The sequence below is a fragment of the Daphnia magna genome, linkage group LG2 (genome assembly GCF_020631705.1).
Source record: "Daphnia magna isolate NIES linkage group LG2, ASM2063170v1.1, whole genome shotgun sequence".
Classification (NCBI taxonomy): domain Eukaryota; kingdom Metazoa; phylum Arthropoda; class Branchiopoda; order Diplostraca; family Daphniidae; genus Daphnia; species Daphnia magna.
The window spans coordinates 15,418,473-15,434,394 of NC_059183.1; the positions used below are offsets into that span (position 1 = coordinate 15,418,473).

The following is a 15,922-nucleotide window of genomic DNA, read 5'->3' on the forward strand; positions in this document are numbered from 1 at the left end:
CGTAAATGTAACGTATTCCTATCCTCACCTCGTAAATTGTTGACTGAAATCGTGATCATCATGCTTAACATCGTATCGTAGCGATACATTTTGGTACTCTGCACTTCATCGTTGATAACGAGTAGTAGTATGTTGTTTCGAGTTTTAAGGTAATCCCTATTTCACACCAGTGACCAAGTTAATCAAATTATGGCGTTTTAAGTGTAAATACATTTTTGGAGCAATGTAGAAGACTGGGTCTGGATTACAAATTTGTATTCGCATTTCACAACATGTCAAAATAAAGAAAATCCATTAAGAAAAGCTTCACCATTGGCCACGGCATGAGGGACCTTGTCATTAACTGCGAAGGGCTTGAAACTGCCTGAAAGTGTCGAGAATATTGCTATCCAAATCATGCGTGAAGAGAAGAGTTTCCAACGTCTGACTGTATTTCTCGACCTGTTCATGATGCTATAGGATTTTTCAGCAATCGAATGAATTTTTAGTTGTACACAGAAAGAAAACGGTAAAAAAATATTTACCGCCATAAAAACTTGCTGTAGCCGACCAACGGTCCACTGATACCAAAACGTATTGAAATCCTTGCCGTCTGTATCGCAACGGACGACATGCTCCGACAATATCATGATGAAACGCTATAACATAAAAGATTAATATCAAGACTCACATCAACAGAATATGCCGATACGAACTTGAAAGACGATCAGGAACAAGTTCTTCTGATCGGACTGGGCGGCTTCCAAACGTTCCTCCATGCGTTCAACCATCTCCTCCGTAGGCTGTTCCTCACCATCCTTTGGCGTGTCTTTATTACTGATGGTTCGGCGACGTTTCTCCCCGGCTTCTATAAGTAATAACCATGACGTTATCGGGTCATTAGAATTTCTTCTACGATACGTACCTCTATTTGGATCATCATCAGACGATTCGGAATCAGAAGGAGCAGCTCTAAGCTTGGCGCGTGCATCAGCCACCTCTTTCTCTAAGCGGACAACATGCTTGTTCATTTTGCGAATGGTCAAGTGCAAGATCTCCCAGATATAAGAGCGAGTAAATTCAGGTGCCATGTCTCGTGAAAAAATCCAATTTGCTACAGCACAACATTCGACTATTTGTGTCTTTAGCATCTTATCAACCACTACGCCTAAAAATTGTGGATGGTTTTGCCATAATTCATAGACCTGACGAAGCATACAGATTTGAGCTTCCTCATTCTCGCAGATAGTCTACATAAATTTATGTAAACAAGTTCCGTTTAATTTCCATTAGATGTCTGAGTAAGTTTTTTTGATGAACGCACCTTGAAGACTGAATGATATTTAGCAAGCCCGGCAAATGTATGCGTGAAACTTTTTGATCCTAAATGTAGTAAAGTCTGAACAAATACTTCAATAGCTAGGGGATTGTGTGAAGGCTCCATATCCCCGTCATCGTCTAAAAACAGGAATCGATAACTAAAACTTTCGAATGAAAAGACGATTCATTATTCTCACCTTTAAGGGGATTCGGCAACTGCTGGATTAGCTCAAGTACCTCTTCGGGCGTTGGCTTCTTTCTCAAAAGCTCAGTTAGAGCCTGCACTTGAGTTGCTCCCGGAAGACCGTTTCCTCCTTCAGTTTGGTATTTGAAGTATGGTTCCGGTTTTGGAGGTAATAGTGGTGAATAGCATTCCGGAACCATTTCGTTCACACGTTTATAATATGAGAGTCTCAAACATTTTCCAAATACTTCGGATACGAATTTTGCCTAAAAAGAAATGCTTACTGTTATTGAAAAGTTTTTCTGATTATCAAGTTTTTGGTTTGTTTTGTTTTTACCTTGGGATGATCTTTCTCAAGCGAAAGGCAGTTTTGCCAATCATCCCAACTCCACCGGAATTGAAAATTACTCAGATGGTACGAGAACCAAGAAACGAATCTATCAAAGCATGTAGCATTCATGGTATCAATTCTTTCGTAGAGCAATTCCGTAGCCTGCGCTAAAACCTGGTTAAAATTTAAGAATTAGATTCAGCAATTCAATTGCGTCGGAGAAGCACATATTGCTTACTTGGGGCATAGTACTAGGCTGTAGTTTGCACAGTTCTATCAGTGTGCAGCCATAAGAGATTTCCAAATAACGTGGGGATGGCATATTGAAAAGCTCTGAGAAGAGAACTTCAACGATCATGTATTCTAGGGGGATTTTATTTCTCTGCGGAAATGCCAACAACTGGGTGGCTCTATTAGAAAGAGAAAGACAAAGACAAAGATAAAGACAAAAAAAAAATATATATAAATATTAAAATATGGTCAAATATTTCTTATCAGGGATACTCACAATTCCTTGCGTTCATTATGATGTCGAGTGACGATCTGATGTAAATGCTCCTCAATCAAATACCGCTCCACTGAGTGGGTTCCAGGTAGAAGAGGACCGGCCTAGGATAGAAATATAAAAGCGATTAGCCAACGTTAGGAGCGTATTTAAATGGATAAATATTAATATTAGAGTTTGATCTACCTCTGGGCAGTCTGTGTAATCAAACATTCTGAACACAACCCACGGCAATGGGTATTGAGTACTGGCCGTATGTGGTGGAGGAAGAATAACGGGGAGATTATGTTGCAAAGCTTCAGACAAGATGGAATCAAACGCTAGGTATGGTCGATAAATATGTCTTTCCTGCCATTCATCCGTTCGTAATTTCCGTACTTGTGCCCAAATGCATTCCAAATATTCTTCCTTAAAAAAATAATAGTAGACAAAATAATTATTTCACATGCTTCTAGAGTGTTTGCTTGCTAATTGTTGTTATGTTACCTGTGGGTGCGGAGTGTCGCAATTCCAGACGCGAAGAGCAGCCACGTGAGCAGTATTTCTTCGACGAAGATAACCTTCCATGGCCGCCATGATACGTTCAAGATCATTTTCTTTTTTCTCGAAGAGTTCTCGTCCTACCCACGGAAGCGCCGTTAACAATGCATACATGTACCTGAAGATGCAAATGGTTTTTCACACTTATGCTTTATAGTTAACTAATAAGAAGGAGGCAAGTAAACAAATATATAAAAGCAAAAGATAAAATAAGATAAAATAAAATAAAACAAAATAAAATAATTAAAAAGAAATGAAAATAATAATAATGTGTTACCAGTCCCGTCGAACCTGTGGAACCCCTTGTTCCATGGCAGCATCGATAAAACTGTCATACAGTTGTAGAAGGGATGAAGCAGAAACTATGTGACAGTTGACCATGTCTGATATAAACCGCACAATCAAACGAGCAGATTCCCATTGTCCCTCACGAAGAGCTTCTTTGAGGTTCCTCACCATTTGTTCAACAAACTTGAAACAGAAACAAAAGTATTAAATTTTGTGGCAACCTACAATTAGAATAAATAACAAACCTCTCCTCCAAAATTATAATTTTTTGCATTTAGCAGACCAACTAAGGTGCTGTAAATGGTACATTTTTCTGGCATCTGGATAGGACATTCTGACAAAATACGTAATATTTTGCTTTTGTATGTGTTCATATCAGCTTCCAAAACAGATGCAAGCCCTTCTAAATTGCTTTCTAACGATGACGAAGTTTTGTCTCCAACTCGTATGATGAGCGACTCTAGCCGATCTTCTATTTCAGCCTGTTCCGAGACAACTCTACGTCTTTTACGATAGCCATGCTCTGTAAAATTTTGCAAGAAAACTTATGTAAAATATCAAAAGACGTTGTATTATATCCCTTACCATATCCATCATCACGCTTTCTGCGACTCATTCTAAAATTTTAAAGTTTGGATTTGTCACTTATAAATGAAACCAACTATACTGCAACATAAAACGAAAAACCTTCTTTCCACAAATCATTAGACGTTGCCGGAAAACCTAGAAAAGCCAAAAAACCAAATTCAGTGCCCCGGCAGTAGGGCTCGGCCCCGTGTCCAATGGGTAGGTATTTGGGCGAATGGGTAGGTCTTCTCGGCAAAAAAATTGGATCCGATGGGTAACGGTTCCTAAGACTTTGTGCCCACTACCTACCCGGGTACCATGTGGGTAACACAATTTCGAAAACCGTTTCCATTACCCGGGTTCAAAATCCGGTTATCCCCGATTTCCTACCCGATTACCCGAGTTTTTCCCTGAAATCAAGTGACGCCCTTTGAATTTCCCGCCACAAAAAAATTTTTTTTGCTACCCTCCCTTTTAATTTAACTTGGGGCTTTGCAAGCCGCCATTTTCCAAGATGGCGGTGGGTATACCCGGTTTGCCCATCAAATCCGCCCAGCCTACCCACTTTGGCAAATAGACTGCCCGGATTGCTCATGGGCGACTTTTTTTGGCGACGAACTGCGGATAAACCGGGTTTTCGAGAACCGGGGCCGAGCCCTACCCGGCAGAGTAATAGATAGCAGAGTAATAGCAGAGTAATAGAATACTGGTGTAGCCGCCACGGCCATGTTAACTTCCCCTCTCAGATTTTTTCCCAAAAGTTGTTGCCAATTTCGTGTATCGATTATGAGAAAAAGGGGAAGATATCGATTTAAGTGTCCCATAACCATAATTTCCACCCTGAATTGATTTTTAAGGGTTGTTATTGTTATAACAACCCATATGTTTATACATAAATTTTTTAAAAAAAAAAAAAAAAAATTTTTTTTACTTTGAGTACAACAAAATGAGCGAAAACTAGCGAAAATAATACATCCAAGTTCACAACACAGCCGTGGGTTGGGCAGAAAGACTTTCAGGCCAAAATGGGGCATAGCGTGGCTCACCTATTCTTTACCAGGTAATAGGTTTTACATGGCCGTGGTCACTTTATTACTCTGGTAATAGCTACCACGATGTACAGGAGAGGTGAGCAAACGCAGTAGGGCTTCCCCGCTTAAAACTGTGCCAACTTTCGGTACTTGTTCTCACTTCTGCCGCTAGGTTCTCTAGTGTGAGTGGCCCTCAGATTTGGCGCGAATTATCAGAAGTAAAGCGTCTGCCATCTTGTCGATAGTAGATTCCATTTCGTTGTTTCATTTGATCATTTCGTACTTTAACTTAGGGTAGTAATGTGTTTTTAATAAATTGTGTTGCGAAATGGTTAAATGCTTCGTGGTTGGATGTTCTATGGGATACAAATCAGCCAAAGAAAATGATGCTAAGGTATTTAAACCACCCAAAGAAGAAAGGCAATTCATTTTCTGGGGTAAAAAATTGGAAAGAAGTGACAGAAAATTTTCTAGAAAAGATCATGTGTGTTCTAGACATTTTAAAGAAGAATTCATCATCAAGAACTCTTTAAATGGTGGTGCCCCATTGAGTCGCTGGAAATTGAGAGATGATGCCATAAGGGTGGGCTAAAAAAAGTTACCCAGAATTTTTTTTTTTTAATTTCTTGTGTGGAGAATTTGCTGATTAAACATTTCGATGGAAATGACAGCTATATCAGGGATTCTTTTGAGTCGGTTATTGAAAAGGTGTCAAAATTCAGCTTCTACTCTGTTTGCTGCGAAAAACATCAACGTGTGACGATTCCATTTCTAGTCTATGAATACATTGTCCTTCGTTTTCGCTTTCAAGCTAAGTGGGGAAAAAATGAGATGGATGTGGCCAAAAAGTCGAGTATGCGACACAAGTCAAGAAAACTGTCCAAATTGTGATCAAAATCGTAATTTTTATTGCATTTTTTGTTGTTGTTACATTTCAAAAGTGATAAAAACAAACAAGAATTAACAATTATTCTGAAAAAAACAATAAATTGTAATTGATTTTACGTTATTAGAAACTAGCATTGTGTTAATTTTATTGTTACTGAACTAAAACACCCTTAAACCACGATGCTTTATCCACAATGGTTAGACTTGGCGCCAGATTTGAGGACCACTCACACTAGAGAACCTAGCGGCAGAAGTGAGAATAAGAACTGAAACTTGGCACAGTTCTTTCCTCTGGCGTTTGCCCACCTCTCCTGGTACATCGTGCTCTGGCTGAGGCGCTGACGGCCCTTACGGCTAGCGAACGACCTAAAGGATGTTGTTTAGCACCCAGCTATTAACCTATCACATGAAATGTCATATTTCAGAGCAAACATTATTACGTCACCCACCGTTCCTTTCTGCAACTACGAGTTCCCCTCGATACCTTCTTTTAAACAAATTTGTAACGAAAGAAAATGAGCGGCTCATTTAGAATAGCGATCTGGGATCCTCCATTGATTATATCTCAGATCGTCGCTGTGCAATGCATCATGTATGTTTCTCTTGGACTATGGATCATAATACTCTTAAATGTTCTTGCTGGACACCCTGTTTCTATTGACTATATTTTTAAATATCAGGTATTTTATTTACTTTATCAGTTCAAAACATGTTTTTAATGTCTTAGTTCATTTAGGAAGTAAACGTAAAAGATGTTAGTGGACGTCTTGTTGTTGCTTGTTTCCTGTTAAATTCTCTTATCAGGTAATTTGCTGTTAGAATTATTTCAACAGTCAATTCAGTAAAGCAAATAATGAACCTAATTTTCTAGTGCTACCTCTCTTTGGGCTATTGTTCAAAGGACAAAACTATGCCTGGATTTCAGCATCACAGCATTTTTTGTGCATTTGGTTGCCTCCTTAATTTACAACTCAGGATGGCCTTATTCAGCATCATGGTGGGTCCTTCAGTTTTCCTGTGTAACTATCACATGTGTCCTAGCAGAATTTCTCTGCATGCGCTCTGAAATGAAATCAATTCCTCTGGGGATGTCTGCAAGAGTAGATCTGTAAAAGGAATGGGCAAGGTTGGTCTGACGTAAACTGTAAATCTGTAAATAAATATTTGATGATTTTACACCTTAACATTTGGTGATTACATTCATCCACCACATCTTCGCATACTTAATCTGTTCAACATTGAGCTTGCCCGCGGCAGGAAATTAAAAAGGAGTTCGAGCAATTTAAAAATTTAGATCAACGAGGAAAAGAAAAAGTAAATTGTACTAGGGCAAAAGCAAGAAAAAGAATGGAACTGGTTTTAGAAACAGAATTTTTGTTCAAGGGCAAGATTGTATCGCTGCGAACGGGGGTTACCCGAGGGTGACTGCTGGTTTGGAGTTAGGTATGTGGCAACCATTGAGATGGGAACAATGCAAAATACATCTTATTTTCAATGTAACTCAACAATTTACCAGTGTAGGAAATATAAAATAGGGTTGATAGCTATGTAATCAAATACATTTTATATTGCCCAGCTTAATCGGGTATACATGTGGAATGAAACCTTTAGAAATCAGCCAGATAATTTGCTTAAACAGAACTTAGTCCTTGATGTCAGAGAAAAACGATAGTTAAGGCCAATATCAAAGAGAGAAAAAGAATAAATAGCTTTAAGTAGTCAAAATCTCCCATAACTGACGTTCACTCAGTAATTTGGGAAATGTCTCTTCATTGATAATGACAATCCTACCTTCAATGCGCGGCTCCAGTTGGCAACAAACTTTCTCTATCTCTTCAATACTGGATTGCCGCAGCAATTTAGTTGCTCCCTGCTTGGTGGTGAGGTGCACCATTTCTGCAGTCGCATCCTCTTGGACTAAAAATGAAAAGTAGGCTAACTTATCAGCACCGTACTTCCGGGGGAGAACAGATCAATTTTCCGAAATACCTGAATCGCAAAAATTTGATTCCGGATGCAATTCGTGGTCTATCATGCGCTTCAAACTAAATTTTTTTAAATGAAAAATTTAGAAGTACGTACATGATTTACAAAAAAAATGTTAAATGTTAAAGAAAATTCGGTATTTCCTAGGATAATTAATAATCGCGAACTACCTGCTTGTAAAAGGCATTTGATTTTGTCCATGGTGTCCAGGACGCTTATTTTTAGCACGAAGCTTTTGGAGGTGATTTTGCACTGCAGTCGTGAGTGGCATATTGTCTTCTTGATTGACCTTTGTTCAAACAAAAACATTTAATTAATGTTTTCCCCACCCTAAGATAAGTAATGTGACTAACCAATATCTTCAACTTTTTCAAGACATCGAAACCATGTTTTCCGGCCATCATGTATGCTTTAGTAACCATCCGGTATTTAGAATGTATATCCAAATACCGATTGCCTATACGGACAAATTGTGAGTCTACACGCTGAAAAGGTAGTTTTTTTGGATCAAATGCGAAACTCATCCCGCCAACTTGTAGAAAACGGGCATCCAATTTTGGATACATACAAACCCCGTTCTCCAGCGCGGCGAGTAAATCTTCACCTTCATTAATCAAGTTTAAGACTTTAAAAAATGTAGGCAAAAAGCGAAAGTTCGTTGCGTTGTTTGTTTCTTACCAGAAATTTCAACTACGATGAGGGGATCCAACATAGGAAGAATTTGACTTAAATCGCGTATTTTGAACGGACCGGGTGGATGGATTCTGTCAGAACGCAGAGTTCCTGAATTCAGCAGAGCCAAATCTGAGTCAGTTGCAGCCACCTGGCCTCCATCGAACAATAACAATATTGATATGTACACATAACACGAAACAATTTGATATGTCACCATAACATCACAGATAAAATTTCCTAAATTTGTTTCAGAGGTGCGTAAGGAAGAACAAAGGCCGTCAAGGGGAACACTAAATTCTCCTAATACGTCCTCCATTTTCGTTCCAATCACACCTAATAGTAACAAAAAAACGATGAGTTTAACGATTATGAAAATGTAGTCCAATAAAATGCTAACTTGTAAAGCTATCAAGAGCTAATTTGAGGTCAGCGTCCTCTTCATATTCAGCTGTAACGTCCACTAGTTTCACGCTAATTAACGGTTTTTCCTCCTCGCCCAAAAAGCGAATCGTGATCTTAGAAAATTGGCGAAAATCTGTTCCGCTCTTGATGATGCATCGGTTTTCAACCTAGACGTGTCATTTCACCATGCCTTTAAATAAAATCTAAGATTAACTTTCTTTTACGAACGGTTACCTCAATAAACTTTGAAACATGATCGTGTCCTCCGAGGATCAAATCGATCTCATCTACTTCCTTTGCCAACCTGAGATCATTCGGTATTCGCATATGGGTTAGAGCGATCACAATTTTGCAGCCCTGGATATCCTTCAGGTTCCCCGCAACTGCAAAATAACCACGATAACGTTATGTTGAATCAATAGCATGATAGGAGAATTTCCCCAGTTTTACGTAATCGACCGCATTCGATGTAATCGGTATACGTAACATGCTCAAGATTAACATCCGCAAGAGTAGGCAACCATTCTTTCTCGACGAGTCCAATCTAAGTAGCGTTATATCAATAATCTAGAAATAAATGACGGTTTTTTTTAAAATACCAGTCCAACGCGTATCCCGTGCCAGTCAATAACTAGACTTATTTTTCCGTCTGCCTGAATAAATCAAAATAATATAAATTAAGTCATCGCTGAAGGATCAATAACAATTTTGTTTTGCTAATACTAGAGGGCGTCGTGTCTTGTTGTCGATCACGTTGGACATCAGCCAAGGAAATGTAGTGGCTTGAGCCCTTTGCATCAGTACCTCAATGCCGAAATCTAAAAGGAGATTAAACAAACCAATCTGTTCAACCGCGTTTATTTGCATTATTTTATTTTATTTGCCCCTCAATACCAAAATCTAAAAGAAGTCAGAACTACCGATTCAGAATTGCCGATTAGTAGCCCTTGAGCTGATAGCAGTTCAACCTTTTTTTTTTCCTTTTAATAATGTGCACTTGTATTTGCATAGATTAGACCTTGTTTAGGGATACACAAACCAAATATCGTAGCCGTCAAACGTGGCATGAACATTCTTACCAAGTTCATCGATGAAACAATCGAATCTTACCGAAATCGTGGTTTCCATAGACTGCACAGTGGATTCCGCAGGCGTTCAGGACCGGGACCATGTGCTCGCCTGTTTCAGTTTAAAATGTCTTAGTTCAAATTCATAAATCAAATATGAATTTTGGTAAGTACAACGATAAAATACGTACTACAATGATAAGCCTAAAATTTGATAAGGATAAGTACAACTTACCTTTGGTGAAGGTGCTCACTGATAAATAAAAAAAAATTTCTGATTAAAAAAAAAACATGTTTGTTCTGCCCTAAAATACTGAATTACTCACTGAACGAAGGGGCTAATACGTCGCCGCTAAATAAGATCAGCGGATTCAGGTGAGAAAACGATTTGAGTGCTGTGCTAAAACGAGTGGCTCCACCCACAGGCTCTTTGTCGACCGATTCGATATTGTATACATCGTTGAAATGTAGAATGGTTAAGGTTTTGTTTTCAGTTAAATGTGTCGCCATTTGATGTCACATCACCTAATTTTCAAAGTAAGAAAGTGTATTTTACACTTCTTGAACAATCGAATCCTACTCTGCGAATGAAACGTACTTGATCACAACCGAAAGTTCTGCTAACTGAAACGAAATAAATCCTTACTGCGTTTTACATTTTTGTGTTTCCCATTTAGAGTTCTTGACCTAGATGACAGCCACCCAAATCCTAAAACGAACCAAGGGCACATCAAAATCAAGGCATAAAAGTTGTAGGTGCGAAATTTTAGAACAATCTTTCGATCTGCGATTGATTTGAACACGTAATAACAATAATCTGATTAGTTTGTGGTAAATAAAAGGAAACATTTCGGGGGAAAAAGGAACACCACAGATAGCCAGCATGCGTCTGCTTTCTAGACTAGCAGTCGCTTTTTGAGATAAACCTTAGTCTTATGCTTATTATGTCACATTGCTAGGGAAATCAATTAAATAATCCAGTGAAAAATTTGGAGTTTGGATGTTGATCATTTTATCATAGCAGTTTTAAAAAATGAAAAAGAAAGTGTATTGCTGAGATTAAACAGTTATATATATGGGTTATATGGATGAATCAGCCAGATAATTTCGCTTTGCAAAACTTTGCGTCAACGTTGGAGTTGGAGAATAACGACATTAAAAGCTAGATTTCCAAAGAAGTAAAAGCAACGAGTAGCTTAAACGGTCAAAATTCTTTTAAAGAAACAGTAAATTCATGCTTTGAATTTGATCTACTTATAATGTAAGGCCGTAAAGAAAGCATCAGTTTTCGCTAGACTCCCGTATGGTGTGCACAGCATGAATGTCCCATAATTGACGGTCACTTAGTAACTGGGGCAGCGTCTCTTCGTTGATGACGACAATCCGACCTTCAATGCCCGGCATCAGTTTGCAAGAAGCTTTCTCGACCTCTTCCATACTGGATTGCCGCTGCAGTTTAGGTGCTCTCTGCTTAGTAGTGGGTTGAACAGCTTCTGCAGTCACACTCTCTTCGAATAGCAAAGCAACGTTGGCCGGCTCAACTGTACTGCACTTTCGGAGACGACAAGATCCACATTCCGAAATAGATTTATCGCAGTCAGTTGATTCCGGATGTAGCTCATGGTCTATTGTGCGCGCCAAACTATGTCTGTTTTTTTTTTTTATAAAGTTCGGAATTAGAAATGGAAGCACTTGTAATAAATAAGGTAGACAAAGCGAAAACTAAAATTTCGTACAATTTGTATATAAATACGGATTTTCCTAGGAAAATGGACGATCGAAAATTACCTGCGTGAAAGAGTAACCAGACTTTGTCTGTGGTGTGAGGGACGCTTCGTTTTAGAGCAAAGCTTTTGGATAGCTTGGAAATGATTTTGCACTGCACAGTTAAGTGGTAAGCTGTCTTCTTCATCAACCTTTGCACAAAAGAGATGATTATTTTTGCTCTTCAAACTTAGAACAAGTAACGTGACTAACCAATATCTTTAACTTTTTCAAGACATCAAAGCCATCTTTTCCGGCCATCATGTATGCTTTAGTAACCATCCGGTATTTAGTCTGGAGGTCCAAATACTGATCACCTACACGGACAAATTGCGGGTCCACACGCTGGAGAGGTGGTTTAGTGGGATCAAACGCAAAACTCATCCCGCCTACTTGAAGAAAACGGCCCTCCAGCTTTGGGTACATGCAAACCCCATTCTCCAAGGCGGCGAGTAAATCCTCACCTTCATTAACCAAGCTTTTTACATTTGGAAAATACAGACAAAAGGCGAAAGTTCTTTGCGTTTTGTTTTTTCTTACCGGAAATTTCAACTACGATGAGGGGATCCAACATTGGAAGAATTTGACTCAAATCCCGTATTTTGAATGGACCTGGTGGATGAATTCGATCAGAGCGCAGAGTTCCCGAATTGAGTAAAGCCAAATCTGAGTCAGTTGCTGCCACCTTACGAACATTCAATAATATTATCGCTTATTACACATAAAATACGAAACGACTTGATCTCTTTACCATAACATCACAGATAAAATTTCCTAAATTTGTTTCAGAAGTGCGAATAGAAGCAAAAAGGCCGTCAAGTGGAACGCTAAATTCTCCTAATACTTCTTCCATTTTCTCTCCAATCACACCTTAAAAAAGAAAACATCGTTAAATAAAAAAATTGTAGAATAGTAATTCAATACAGTACTTACTTGTAAAGCTATCAAGAGCTAATTTGAGGTCAGCGTCCTCCTCGTATTCAGATGTGACGTCCACTAGTCTCACGCCAATTAACGGCTTATCTTCCTCGCCTAAGAAGCGCATCGTAATCTCCGAAAATTGGCGGAAATCCGTTCCACTTTTGATGATGCATCGATTTTCAACCTGTGCGTTTCAGTTCAATACTCCATTTAATAAAACCATATCTGAGCCTTCTTTTTAAGGACGGCTACCTCTATGCACTCTGAAACGTGATCATGTCCTCCGAGGATCAAATCGATCTCATCCACTTCCTTTGCCAATCTGAGATCATTCGGTGTTCGCATGTGAGTTAGAGCGATCACAATTCTGCAGCCCTGGATATCCTTCAAATTCCGGGCAACTGAAAAATAACCGGAAACACGCCATGTTTAATCAATATCATGAATGGGAAATTTTCACAGCTTTACGTAAGCGGCCACATTCGACGTAATCGGTATAGGTTACATGCTCGGGATCAACAGCCGCAAGAGTGTCCAGCCATTCTTTCTCGACGAGTCCAACCTAAGAAACCATCGATCAATACCCTAGGTAGGGGCGACGAATTCGATTTTGAAAAAATACCAGTCCGATGCGTATTCCATGCCAGTCAATAACTAGGCTGCATTTTCCATTCCGCCTGAAATATTTAAGATTTAAAAGATTTATTCATTGCTGAATGACAAATAAAAATATCCATTGATAATACCAGAGGACGTCCGTGTCTCGTTGTCGATCACGTTGGACATTAAGCCAAGGAAATGTAGTGGCTTGAGCCCTTTGCATCAGTACCTCAATGCCGAAATCTAAAAGGAGATTAAACAAACCGATCTGTTCTTCCGCGTTTGTTTGCATTATTTTATTTTATTCATATTTTATTATTACTGCATATGCTTTACCCTTTGATTCAGGAGTAAGAAAAGCATACCCATAAAGCTTTGCACAAAACTTTGACTGCAAAGTTTATTAATAAAACTAGGGAATCTTACCAAAATCATGGTTTCCGTAGACTGCACATTGGATTCCGCAGGCGTTCAGAACCGGGACCATTTGCTCGCCTGTCCCAATTAATAATTGTTAAGTTCAAATTTAAAAATAAATTTTCATTGCGATAGGCAACAACGATTTACTGCGTACGTAAACCGTACGTCGTATAGGAAAAACTGTCGTTCTTACCTTTAGTGAACGTGCTCACTATGAAAAAAAAAAAAACGATAAAAAGTTAGTTTCAGTATAAATTCTCAAACAAATTAAATTTACTCACTGAATGAAGGGGCAAATACATCGCCGCTGAATAAAATCAGTGGATGCAGGTGAGAAAACGATTTGAGTGCCGTGCTGAAACGAGCAGCCCCCCCTACGGGTTCCTTGTCGACCGATTCGATATTGTACACATCGTTGAAATGTAAAATGGTAAGGGTTTTCTCTCCAGGTAAATGTGCCGCCGTAGGTGCCATGTCACCTATGTTCAAACAAAGTAATGTATTTTGCACTTCTGGAACGATCGAAGCCTCCACTGCGAATGAGAATTTTGAGAACACGACCGATAGTTCTGCCTAAACAAACAAAATAAACGCTTTCTTCCTTTCGAGAATTTGCCGTAATGGAGAAATTCGATCTACTAGTTTTTAGCCGTTTCAGAATTATTTGTTTTTCTATTCGGGGTTGTTGTCCCAGACAGCCATCCAACCGCTTGCCAGCATCATGTTCGTTCTCGAAAGCGTAAAATTTCGGCAAAAACTTTCTAACTAGGTGGTCGTGATGTTAACTACTTTTTTTCCTTTGTATATGTAATAACAATTATCTAATCTATTTGTGGTAAATAAAACGGGAACATTTCAAGGGAAAAAAGGAACAGCATGAATCAGCTAGTCAGCATGCGTCTGCTTTCTAGACTAGCAGTCGCTTTTTCATATAACCTTGTTCTAAAGCCTATTACGTCACACACCTAAAGGAGGTCAGTTGACATATCCACTTTCTTAGGAAAACTTCAAAAGAAATTATAAGTTTGACAAATTTTCCGTGGCAGCTTCCTGCTATACCGATATTTTATTGCTTGATTGGTCAATTGAAGCCTATTTTTATTACAACTCCCCCCCCCCACCAAGTTAGCAACAAAATTGTAGGGAAATAATAACTGTCGTTCAAGTAGTTAATTTAGTGACTCAACGATTAAGGGAGGAAGAAGACGACAGCAAGATTCACGTACAGTTAGGGGGCAGGCTAACTATCAGCACAGGAGAAGCCACTAACGAGGAAAATCCGTTGATGGCCGACCTAAAGGAAACGGGGTCACAGCTGTTCGCTAGACGGTGTATCGATCCGCAAGTCTAATGCATGAAAATTGGCGGGACACAGCAGTATGGTACAAGAAAAGCGAGGACAGGATGTGCTACATAGTATTAATCGAAAATTCTATATTTAAAAAAAATACTTCTTTTCTTTTTAAACGCAGTTCTTCACATTTGCAATGTTAAGAGACAAGAGGGAAAAAGCCCCACGTCAAATTTTTCAAGCTGGGTCCCGTTTTTTAGATACAGTACTCACATCCTGTCCAAAACAAAAGGCTGGTTCTATTTAAGTCAAATCTATAGCCACCTTATCTTTAGAAGGGTACGGTATGGAAAATAGCGATCTTGTTCCAATGTCCCACACGGTGTCCCACTTACGGAATACTTGCATAACCCACAAAACAAACGGAAAGGAAACCATATTAAAAAAAATACTTTCTCTACCTTGGAAATTGCGGTGATCTCTGTAGAAGAAAAACTTCGCTTTACGCAAGCAGTTTTGTACGACGCTCCTGAACAGTTTTTTTGTTTTATGAGGGCGTTTAAATGTTAACGAAGCAACAAAATTTCAGAAGTGAAGATCAAGCAAGGGCATGTAGCATAGCTTTGTTTGCACCGTGATCAGCCACGGTGTTAGTGCTGAGAAACAGGACAGAACCCGTTCAGTACGTAGCTGAAAACGTAGTGAACGGGACTGCCATTCTACGGCGCATGCGAGTAAAAATATCTATTTGCACGGGATTCGACCTTCAACGGGCGGTACCATCTACCGTTGGGCGTTCAAACACGACAAGCATAGTCTTGTACACGACAACTTTCATGGCATTATCTAGCCTACCCTACCTAAAATTTCGGTGTCCCCAATGGGCTGACACATTTGAAAGTTTTAATCATACAGCTGACCTTGCAGCAAAATTTACATGGACATTCAGACGCAGTTTTGAAGCTCATTCTCGCATTGCAGAGAAAACGTTGCCAAGTGTTATTTAAACATTTTTTTGAAATTTACTTTTATTTATACTTGTTGGGAATTGGGATAGGATAATCATTAATACAGATGGTTTTATGTTTTTTTCCTTTATAATAGCTGTTGGTTTTTCATTTAAAATGGTTTTCTGCACTTCTCAAAATTTGCATATTTGACAT

The 15,922-nt window shown here is 39.0% G+C and overlaps 4 protein-coding genes and 1 long non-coding RNA gene across 12 annotated transcripts; 2 read left to right on the plus strand and 3 right to left on the minus strand.

Moving 5' to 3' along the window:
- Positions 1-238: 238 nt before the first annotated feature.
- LOC116916021 (nuclear cap-binding protein subunit 1) lies at positions 239-3,893 on the minus strand. Of its 2 annotated transcripts, none has more exons than XM_045169944.1 (14): positions 3,733-3,893; positions 3,393-3,670; positions 3,137-3,330; positions 2,806-2,977; positions 2,506-2,727; positions 2,323-2,423; positions 2,053-2,224; positions 1,821-1,988; positions 1,497-1,749; positions 1,304-1,437; positions 905-1,229; positions 696-844; positions 525-638; positions 239-453 (listed from the first exon to the last, which is right to left on the minus strand). In XM_045169944.1, exons 1-14 carry the CDS (start codon positions 3,761-3,763, stop codon positions 340-342), a joined length of 2,427 nt encoding a protein of 808 aa, XP_045025879.1. In that variant the 5' UTR covers positions 3,764-3,893; the 3' UTR covers positions 239-339. The 2 variants fall into 2 exon arrangements, with proteins under 2 accessions (XP_045025879.1, XP_032777092.2); XM_032921201.2 differs by having other exon boundaries at positions 696-847.
- Positions 3,894-5,882: 1,989 nt separating this feature from the next.
- Positions 5,883-6,817, plus strand: LOC116916033 (protein SYS1 homolog). Of its 2 annotated transcripts, none has more exons than XM_045169949.1 (3): positions 5,883-6,333; positions 6,393-6,437; positions 6,505-6,817. In XM_045169949.1, the coding sequence occupies exons 1-3, from the start codon at positions 6,149-6,151 to the stop codon at positions 6,743-6,745; spliced, it is 471 nt and encodes a 156-aa protein (XP_045025884.1). In that variant the 5' UTR covers positions 5,883-6,148; the 3' UTR covers positions 6,746-6,817. The 2 variants fall into 2 exon arrangements, with proteins under 2 accessions (XP_045025884.1, XP_032777110.1); XM_032921219.2 differs by having other exon boundaries at positions 5,917-6,313; positions 6,370-6,437.
- Positions 6,818-7,178: 361 nt separating this feature from the next.
- LOC116916029 (mannosylglucosyl-3-phosphoglycerate phosphatase) lies at positions 7,179-10,632 on the minus strand. 5 transcript variants are annotated; one of them, XM_032921213.2, is made up of 15 exons: positions 10,410-10,632; positions 10,090-10,288; positions 9,999-10,016; positions 9,807-9,875; positions 9,420-9,514; positions 9,296-9,349; positions 9,147-9,240; positions 8,931-9,079; positions 8,692-8,863; positions 8,509-8,627; positions 8,298-8,442; positions 7,973-8,223; positions 7,790-7,908; positions 7,623-7,678; positions 7,179-7,550 (listed from the first exon to the last, which is right to left on the minus strand). In XM_032921213.2, the coding sequence occupies exons 2-15, from the start codon at positions 10,271-10,273 to the stop codon at positions 7,345-7,347; spliced, it is 1,731 nt and encodes a 576-aa protein (XP_032777104.1). In that variant the 5' UTR covers positions 10,274-10,288; positions 10,410-10,632; the 3' UTR covers positions 7,179-7,344. The 5 variants fall into 5 exon arrangements, with proteins under 5 accessions (XP_032777104.1, XP_032777102.1, XP_032777103.1 ...); XM_032921211.2 differs by having other exon boundaries at positions 10,090-10,344; XM_032921212.2 differs by having other exon boundaries at positions 10,362-10,632.
- A 155-nt stretch (positions 10,633-10,787) lies between these two features.
- On the minus strand, positions 10,788-15,668 carry LOC116916028 (mannosylglucosyl-3-phosphoglycerate phosphatase). Of its 2 annotated transcripts, none has more exons than XM_032921209.2 (14): positions 15,620-15,668; positions 13,750-13,947; positions 13,662-13,679; positions 13,475-13,543; positions 13,195-13,291; positions 13,071-13,125; positions 12,917-13,010; positions 12,701-12,849; positions 12,461-12,632; positions 12,279-12,397; positions 12,068-12,212; positions 11,741-11,991; positions 11,552-11,679; positions 10,788-11,411 (listed from the first exon to the last, which is right to left on the minus strand). In XM_032921209.2, the coding sequence occupies exons 1-14, from the start codon at positions 15,651-15,653 to the stop codon at positions 11,045-11,047; spliced, it is 1,896 nt and encodes a 631-aa protein (XP_032777100.2). In that variant the 5' UTR covers positions 15,654-15,668; the 3' UTR covers positions 10,788-11,044. The 2 variants fall into 2 exon arrangements, with proteins under 2 accessions (XP_032777100.2, XP_032777101.2); XM_032921210.2 differs by lacking the exon at positions 15,620-15,668 and adding an exon at positions 15,221-15,527.
- LOC116916034 lies at positions 11,331-12,041 on the plus strand. The gene is made up of 2 exons (XR_004390374.2): positions 11,331-11,469; positions 11,529-12,041. It is a non-coding gene; the product is annotated as an uncharacterized LOC116916034 (long non-coding RNA).
- Positions 15,669-15,922: the final 254 nt, after the last annotated feature.

Excerpts from the sequence above, each read along its gene's own strand:
- LOC116916021 (XM_032921201.2), bottom strand. The coding sequence starts at position 3,763 with ATGAGTCGCAGAAAGCGTGATGATGGATATG. Across the intron at positions 2,225-2,322 it reads CATAATGAACGCAAGGAATT|AGCCACCCAGTTGTTGGCAT; the intron begins GTGAGTATCCCT and ends TCTTTCTAATAG. Across the intron at positions 1,438-1,496 it reads GTTGCCGAATCCCCTTAAAG|ACGATGACGGGGATATGGAG; the intron begins GTGAGAATAATG and ends TCCTGTTTTTAG.
- LOC116916033 (XM_032921219.2), top strand. The coding sequence starts at position 6,149 with ATGAGCGGCTCATTTAGAATAGCGATCTGGGATCCTCCATTGATTATA. Across the intron at positions 6,314-6,369 it reads ACTATATTTTTAAATATCAG|GAAGTAAACGTAAAAGATGT; the intron begins GTATTTTATTTA and ends TAGTTCATTTAG. Across the intron at positions 6,438-6,504 it reads CTGTTAAATTCTCTTATCAG|TGCTACCTCTCTTTGGGCTA; the intron begins GTAATTTGCTGT and ends CTAATTTTCTAG.
- LOC116916029 (XM_032921213.2), bottom strand. The coding sequence starts at position 10,273 with ATGGCGACACATTTAACTGAAAACAAAACCTTAACCATTCTACATTTC. Across the intron at positions 9,515-9,806 it reads CTATGGAAACCACGATTTCG|ATTTCGGCATTGAGGTACTG; the intron begins GTAAGATTCGAT and ends ATCTCCTTTTAG. Across the intron at positions 8,224-8,297 it reads CATCGTAGTTGAAATTTCTG|GTGAAGATTTACTCGCCGCG; the intron begins GTAAGAAACAAA and ends TGATTAATGAAG.
- LOC116916028 (XM_032921209.2), bottom strand. The coding sequence starts at position 15,653 with ATGTGTCAGCCCATTGGGGACACCGAAATTTTAG. Across the intron at positions 12,213-12,278 it reads ATTTTATCTGTGATGTTATG|GTGGCAGCAACTGACTCAGA; the intron begins GTAAAGAGATCA and ends AATGTTCGTAAG. Across the intron at positions 11,992-12,067 it reads CATCGTAGTTGAAATTTCCG|GTGAGGATTTACTCGCCGCC; the intron begins GTAAGAAAAAAC and ends TGGTTAATGAAG.